Here is an 8578-nt window from a genome sequence, read left to right as displayed (position 1 = left end):
GCTAGCCTTAATTTAGATTAGTCAATTGAGTTCAGTTGCGGTCTGTGTGAGAAGCTGCCACTCTCTGTCCTCTTCTGACTTCAAACCTGTAAGGATGTGTTTTCATTTTTACCTTTTGTGCCAAGGGATGTTTAGTGGGATTGTTGCAAGTATTTTGGAACAGCACCATTAAGTCAGGATAGCCTGTCGGGTGTGGATGGGATATGTTTTGGTATTCTATTTTCAGTTCTTTGTGTTTGGTTCAGTAATCTTGTAAATACATTTTGTTTTGTTTAAAACCCAGTGGTCTGACCAGCTAAATTCTCTCCGGGAAAATCCGCTATACACTAACATAGCAAAGTTAATGTCTGGGCCAAATGGCATCTTATGACATGGCAGAGCTTTACTGAGAAGAGCAGCACAGTTGGAGGTGCCATTTTTCCCTGATAAGATTCATTTGTCTTTTAAGGTGAATATAAAAAAATTCTTTGGAATTATTGGATAGACTTAAGGGAGGGTTTGTAGGTTCAGTTAACCAATATGTAAGGCAAATTATCTGGTTATTCATTTTACTGCGTGACTATGCTGTGTACTTGATGGCTGCTACATGATACTGATGTCTACATGTCAAAGATGTTTCTTAATAAGCCTTGAAACACTTTCAGGCATTGAGAGATTCTGAGGTTGTGATACGTTTTTCAATTATATAAGCACCTTAAAAGAAGAAGAAGATTAAACTGTAAGGTCAAATACATCTTACATTGGAACAACATTAAAATTCAACCTTAAGGCTTCTCAGTATGAACTAACAAATTCTTGTACCACGTAGATTTTAACCACCAGGTGGTCTGGTGTCTGAATTTAGTACCTGTAGCATAAAGTCTACACAGTTACAGTTTAAAAGCTTGGGCAAGAAATGGGCAGCTATTTCTCACATGGTTGGTGGTGCTGTTTACAGAAGCATACTCTGAGAACAATTGCTGGAAATTGTGTTGGAACCTGTGCCAAACCCAACTACCACTGAATATCAGAAACAGGATACATGTCCACTAGAATTATAAGGAGAATGAGAAATATTGGGAAAATGTGCCTTCATTAGTGACTTGGGATTCAAAGTCACCAGAGGAGGAACAATTTATTTACTGTCACAACAAAACAGATATAGTGCTTAAAGAGAAGAGGCAGACAACATCAAAAGCGTAATCACATTACATTTATGATTTATTTACTACAGGGAAACTATACACACACTGACTCCAAACAGTTAAATGGGAGAAGGAGAAGCAGAATCCCACTTAGTACAACACTAATTGCGCACAAGTCAGATGGAGCACTTTATTCACAATAGCCAAAGAATATAAAGCAGGATTCAGTTCCTGGTTATCGAGCTTTGACAAGATTTCATATGGAGAGGAGGTCAGAACGAGCTTATTGGACAAATTTTAGTGGATTCTGAAGAAGAGTCGTACTGTACATGAAACATAAACAACACAGAATGCTGGAGAAACTCACCTGTGGAGAGAAATGGAGTTAAAGTGGGTTCTCATTTGGAAGAAGAATTACAACATTAGCAAAATAGTCACTTAAGGTGTATATTCTGAACCTGTTGGTTGTGGTGACTATGACTGGGACTTTGGTATTTATTACAACATGGGGAACCTACAGATCAAGTTTTCAGCTAACATTTCAGATCGCTTAAGGTTAAATATTCTGAAATTGAACTTTCCTCATTCAGTAGTGATACCAAAGGAAGGCCAGTATTCCACACATATAACCTTGATGATGTTCTATCTTCCATTCCACATTGAAAACTTAGTAGTTACTGTCCTTTAATCTGCATGTTTAAAGTTCTTGGTTTCCCCTAATTTATTCTTTGAGGAGTTCACCTGATCAGTCGCACCAAGGCAAATAATAAGAATTACAAGATCTCTAAGATAGTTAAGTGGTAATCCCTCAGTCATAAGAGTTACAATCTCTTGAGTCGGTCACTTGTGGTACTTTGTAATTCTTTATCCTATGCTTTATTACTTCCTCTTCAAAATTATTACTTCCTGAAGGCGATGTGCAAAAAACAGTGATCACTGACAATGTTCAGCAGCCAAAGCTCATTGAATCTCAATAGGCAATCCCTGAGGGAGGGATAGTGTTGAACAGCAGCATGTTGTGGGTTTAAAGCTCTGAATAATGACCTACAATGCTTAATTTAGTTTATCCTGAATTATGCAAAGCAAGATTAGCCCACTAAATAGGATATATATATATGCGCAATTTGGAGTCGGCATTGTTTACATTCACAACAGAAGTTTTGACTCGGGCATCTTGGCTTATTATGGACAGATGTGCTCTCAAGCACATGTTGGTGGCTTCAAGAGGGTGAATAATCATTAAAATAATAATTAATTCTTAAAGGAGGGAAATATATTGAGAGTTTATTTTTGCATATCAAGGAATCCTGAATGAAATTTAAGCTGATTTAATATTGAAATTGGTGAAGACTGTAGACAAGGATAAGGAGGAACAGATTTGGGAAAAAAAACAAATGGATTCAACTTTTTGTCTACACACTGGATTTTAAGTGAGTAAACTCCCTTGAATATCATTTAGAATATGAACCTCTATCTTAATATAATAAACCTTTAACAATATAATTAAGAAAAATGGCAAGTTAAAGCATTTTAAGGCAATATTCTACTTCGACAGCCTAGACATTCACACATTACACAGAACAAGCTCAGATCAAAAACACTTTCGATGAACTATTGATGGCCCTGATTCATCATATTCCTGTTTAGTGATCCACATTTGTTGGAAGGTGGAGAGAGAAGCCAAGATAGACCCACCAATCCACACTGAATACTTCCTTTCAGGTGGAGCAATGATTTTAATCTTCATTGTGCTTGGAGCCAAGGCTGTGATTTCTTTTTGCATTCGATCAGCAATACCTGGGTACATGGTGGATCCACCAGACAAGACTGTATTGGCATACAGATCCTTCCTGATGTCTATGTCACATTTCATAATGCTGTTGAAGGTGGTCTCATGGATTCCAGTTGTTTCCATTCCTAGAAAGGAAGGTTGGAAGAGAGCCTCTGGACATCTGAAACGTTCATTGCCAATGGTGATGACTTGACCATCTGGTAGCTCATAGCTTTTCTCTAGAGTTGAAGAGGACGCAGCCATTACCATTTCAGACTCAAAGTCAAGAGCTATATAGCATAACTTTTCTTTGATGTCACGGACAATCTCCCTTTCAGCTGTAGTTGTGAATGAGTACCCACGTTCAGTCAGAATCTTTATCAGGTAGTCAGTCAGGTCTCTGCCAGCCAGGTCTAGTTGCAGAATGGCATGGGGCAAGGCATATCCCTCATAAATAGGTACAGTGTGAGTAACACCATCACCAGAGTCCATTACAATACCTGTAGTGCGGCCAGAAGCATACAAGGACAGGACAGCCTGAATGTAGATATGCATAGCCGGTGTGTTAAAGGTCTCAAACATAATCTGAGTCATCTTCTCCCGATTAGCTTTGGGATTGAGAGGTGCCTCTGTGAGGAGGACAGGATGTTCCTCTGGGGCAACTCGCAGCTCATTGTAGAAAGTGTGATGCCAGATCTTCTCCATGTCATCCCAGTTGGTCACAATCCCATGCTCAATTGGATACTTCAGGGTCAGAATCCCTCTCTTGCTCTGGGCTTCATCACCAACATAACTGTCTTTCTGACCCATTCCAACCATCACTCCCTGAAATTAGAAGATCATGAGCAAGGCCAAGTCAACCATGGTACAGTTAGTAGAACACTCATAAGGTGCATTCAGGCCTTAAGCACAAACCAAAAGATTTAACCTGAGGGTGTGCTGCATAGTCAGAGGTGCTGCTATTCATGAGAGGTAAAGCCAAGACTCTCAGTTCTCTTATGTGGATATATAAAACAAAATCCATGGTAATACTTTAAAGTAGAGCCAGGGAATAGCCCCTCTCTCCTGGTGTTCTGGCCAACAGTCAACATCACAAAAAGCAGATCGTGTTCATTAACATTGTTACCTAAATTACAGTGAATATATTTCAGCAGTCTTTCATTTCTTGTGAAAGGGACTTGGTGTAAGTCTTGAAAAAGGCTGTATAAATGCAAATCTCTTTCCAAAACAATATAAATGGAAACTCAAATGATGTTGAATGGGAAAAGACACATGGAAAGAATGAATAGACAGTATTTAAGACTAAATACTGGTCAGGACCAATATGTTAGGAGATGTAACTACATCAGATGGACTGCAGCCTTTCTAGGCAAAGGCTTACCAGCTTCTCCTATTTGTATAAATCATTATCATGTGACTAGGATAAATAAATAATGTGTGCCAGCAAAGGAATAAGTCATTGAAGGTTCATTCCCTGCTGGACGCTGAACTAAAGAGGATAACATTTCCTAAAGTAGCAAACTGTAATTTATTCCCAGGTGTGAGTGTTGTTAGCAAAGTTGGTATTATCTACTTCTGCTTAGTCACTCAAAAAGGTGACTATAGCTGAATCGCTCACGCAGTCATTTCAGTGGACAACCAAATCAGTGAGGGACCAGGAATCATCAGCCTGAATGGTATTTTTTTCCTGGAAGTGAAAAAGGACGCTGTTGAGCAAGTTTTACTTTATTGGCAGAGTGCTTCAATATCACTGTTACTGACTGTAGCTTTTTTGTTCCCAGATGTTTTAAACTAGGGTTGTAATTCACATTCTCTGGATTCTGAATTGCTATTCTAGTAACAGCCACTGAACAACCATGCTGGTTCTGTCGCAGTTAGTTTGCAAGCTTCCTTTTGTGCTCAAGGACAGATAGATACAGGTTAATATTTTGTTGCTCAGACTGAATGCTTTAAAGCAAATTGGAGTAACGAACTACAACAGAAAGCTAACATTATTTCTCTTGATAAAAATCAGCCTCATTTTTGACCTTAAACTTTGATTTGTAGGTCAGCAAAGAAGTTTACATATCCGGTTCAATAAATAGAAATATTCCCATTATTATCTCTCCAAATATATAGGTCCTTGTTAAAATACAAAAAACAAAACATGAAATATAAAAGCTTCTAGTCTGTCAAAATGCTTAGGCTCTTTTATTGCAGTATTTGTAAACCAGATCAGGATAGAAGAAATATTTTAAATTAAAAAGTGCATTTTGACTTACGCTCAAAAGAGGAAATGGCCTTTCTGAAGGATTTTGTCTTGGTCTTGTAAATGATGGGTTAACATAGGCAACAGAATGCAGTCAGGTTTCCTAGCAACCCAACTGCTGGTCCATGTAGCCCAACCTTAACATTGCATTCCTGACCTTCACAGTCCTCAAACATCCCACGACTGGGATGCAGGTGTTATTAGTAAGAATATCTTGCTCATTCCCAGTTACCCTGCTTCAGATGTTTGACACAATTGAATGGCTTCATTGGGCATTTCAGAAAGCTGTTAAGAGTCACTCAAGTTGATGGGAGTTGAATCTAATACATATTGAATAGAAACAGAAGAGATTGTCCTTGCAAAAGACTATATAAATGCAAAACTCTTTCCAAATGAAAACTCAATATGTTGAATGGGAAGAGACACATGGAAAGAATGAATAGACAGTGTTTTAGGGCTAAATGTTGGTCAGGATCAATACGATAGGATGTGTAACTTACAGCATAATCATTGCTGTAAAAAGAACTAAATAAAATAAAACAATACTAAAAACAATAAAATCTTAGTTTTAGTTTTCTTTTCAAACATGATTCTGTACTATGGTGGGATTTGATGTCATGTTTTCTCATAAGCAATATCCTTTACAGATCATATAAAGGACAGGGAGACCAGTCATGCCCAGAAGACAACTTCAAACTCTAAACTCATCTCGATGTATAAACCAAAATTTGAAAATCTCCTTTTAAAATATTTTATTTTGAATAATTAATTAGAATAAAATTACCTGGTGCCGAGGCCTTCCAATAATGGAAGGAAATACAGCTCTAGGAGCATCATCCCCTGCAAACCCAGCCTTACACATCCCAGATCCATTATCCACAACTAGAGCTGCAATCTCCTCATCCCCCATGACTCAGAATCTGCTGGAAATCACTGCAAAGAGAATCAAAAATCACAACATTTCACAGACAGAAAGAAAAGCAAACCACTTTCTTACAATAAGTTGACAAGCAAATCTTACCTTCAAAGATAATCCCAGCACAACTCCTCTTGCATTACAGCACTCAGCAAATATGATTACTCATATGTTCTTCAGCTCATTCACTGTTCTTTTATACTGCATCAAATTCAGCTCGCCCATATCACATGGGCTTGACATGGGGGAGGAGCTAAAATACTTCTATTCATTTTTAAACCTTTTAGTTTTAATTTCAAACAATGCTCCTGTTTTAATTTGCCTTTTCTTTAATGTAAATGAAAATAATTCTTTAAATCTGATGTTAGGTTTAAAGTCCTAATTGTCCTGCTTACATTTGCTTGGAACATTTTGAAATGTAGATTCAGGCTGAACTGACATCACAGACATTGAATTCCTTTGAAATGGCTGGCTCTTGTTATGTACAACATGTTGTATGCACAACATGAAGAGTTGTTGAATTAAGTTTTTATTTTTGAAGATGTAATATTGACTAGGACAATAGTCTAATGACTATGGAACTGATGGACTGATCAGAACAATTAATTTGTTATTAATAAAATAATAACAGATTCAGAAATAACACAATGCAAATCTCAAGTGATGGAGAGCTTCCATGGGTCTAAAGTGGCTCCCAAATAATGCTCACACAATGTATTCTTTGTGTACTGTATTACCAACCACTATTTTTCTAAATAAATTGAGCTAGTATTTGAATGAATTAATACATTTCATGTCCACCTTTTTTCTTCAGGATTCTATTTTCTAGATTAACCAAACTGTAGCAATAATTCCTTATATTTATACTGAATTTCCTTTGCAATAAGTACTAGTATTCCATGCATTTTCTAACCCTTTGACCTACTTTCATACCAACTTCCTATGATTTGTGTACTGGAACAACTAATCCTCTCAGTACCATGGAGTTATGCAGTCCCTCTTCATTTAAATAGTATATCACTTTTTATTCTTCCTGACAAAGTGGACATAGTCACTTTTTCCTGCATTAAACTCACTCTACCAATTTTTACATTCACTTAATCAATCTAAATTCCTTTGTAGTTTTATGTTCTCTTGACAACTTACTTTGCAACCTATTCATCTGACAAACTATCACTACTCTTTGAAACTAAAATAGGTAGCTTGAAATATTTTGAATTAAAGCATGGAACAATAAAGGTAAACTGGAGATGGTCATTAATCCTGTCAGTGACTATTTTGTATATAAAGGGCAATGTTGAGATTGGCAGAAACACACATAATCTAACTATTCTTCTGGAGGGAGAGTTTCTGGGAATTGATGAATTCACTCTATGTATAGGATCTCTTCTGTTTGTTACAAAAACATCGGTGAAGGAAATAAAGGCCTTTTCTTGAGGTGAAACTAACAATTAAAATAAACACTTAGAAAATGTAAATTAAGTCAGGAAGAGTCATAAGGGTTTTATGAAAAGGAAATTGTGTTTGACTAATTTATTAGCGTTTTTAAAAAATGACATGCAATGTAGATAAAGGAGAACCAGATTATGTGGTGTATGTAGATTTTCAGAAGGTATTTGACTACTAGGTTGATTTTCTGATTTTCAAAAAAAGAAAGCTGGCAATGTGTTGTACAAGAGTTTATTTTTAAAAAAAGAGATGATGGATTTGCAACTAATGGATTAGCACGGTGAGAATGGTAGGAAGATTCAGTCCACAACAACTGTGAATAAGTGTTCTGTGGTTGATCATAATTGGTGATGGCAAATCTGAAACAAAACATTACTGGAGCCGTGTGTTCTACTATTATTCACCTGAATGACATATGGAGGTTGCATCATCAGTCTACACTTGAAAAAAACAACTGACAGAATCCTTGAAGTGGTGCATTGTAGAGTAGAGATGTGAAAGCTGGGATCTTGGGAAGGCTGATGAATCCAAGACTTTGTACTTGTACACTGGTAAAGGGCCCTTAAATCAGTTGAGTAGAGAGAGATGAAGCAATGGATTTTTAAAAAAATTGGAATTGCAGCACCACATGGGCTTTTTAACTGAAGTGCAGCCTCTGGAAAAAGTGAGATTGGAATCAAGTGTTGGTTGACAACAAAAGTTAAAATATCAGTGAAGAACAGGCCAGGTCAGAGGAGGACTAAATTTATAGTCGAAATTCAGCCCATGCTCCTGATCTTTGGCCAAGTGATGTGGTGGCAGGGAATGGAGGTACCAATGTGGTAGGCCTAAGGACCCCCTTGTTTTTCAGCTCAGTGGACCATCAGGAGGTCCAATTTGACTTGACTCTCTGCCTCTGTTTTGAGGTCACGTCTTTGACTGGGTGCTCCTGTACTCTTGAGACTTTCAATGACAGTGGGTGCCATGGGGTTCAGGAGTTAATCATTATCTCAAATAATTTACTTTTAATCTGACAGGTTTCTCTTGACAACCTGTTTTAAATTTCAAAAATCACACAACACCAGGTTATA

At 37.2% G+C, this 8578-nt stretch overlaps 1 protein-coding gene across 1 annotated transcript; it reads right to left on the bottom strand.

Moving 5' to 3' along the window:
- Window positions 1-1172: 1172 nt before the first annotated feature.
- Window positions 1173-6275, bottom strand: LOC122546928 (actin, cytoplasmic type 5-like). The gene is made up of 3 exons (XM_043685538.1): window positions 6165-6275; window positions 5928-6076; window positions 1173-3720 (listed from the first exon to the last, which is right to left on the bottom strand). Exons 2-3 carry the CDS (start codon window positions 6051-6053, stop codon window positions 2716-2718), a joined length of 1131 nt encoding a protein of 376 aa, XP_043541473.1. The 5' UTR covers window positions 6054-6076; window positions 6165-6275; the 3' UTR covers window positions 1173-2715.
- Window positions 6276-8578: the final 2303 nt, after the last annotated feature.

Source organism: Chiloscyllium plagiosum, unplaced genomic scaffold, assembly GCF_004010195.1.
Source record: "Chiloscyllium plagiosum isolate BGI_BamShark_2017 unplaced genomic scaffold, ASM401019v2 scaf_7027, whole genome shotgun sequence".
Taxonomy (NCBI): domain Eukaryota; kingdom Metazoa; phylum Chordata; class Chondrichthyes; order Orectolobiformes; family Hemiscylliidae; genus Chiloscyllium; species Chiloscyllium plagiosum.
This window is presented reverse-complemented; position numbering and strand designations above follow the sequence as displayed.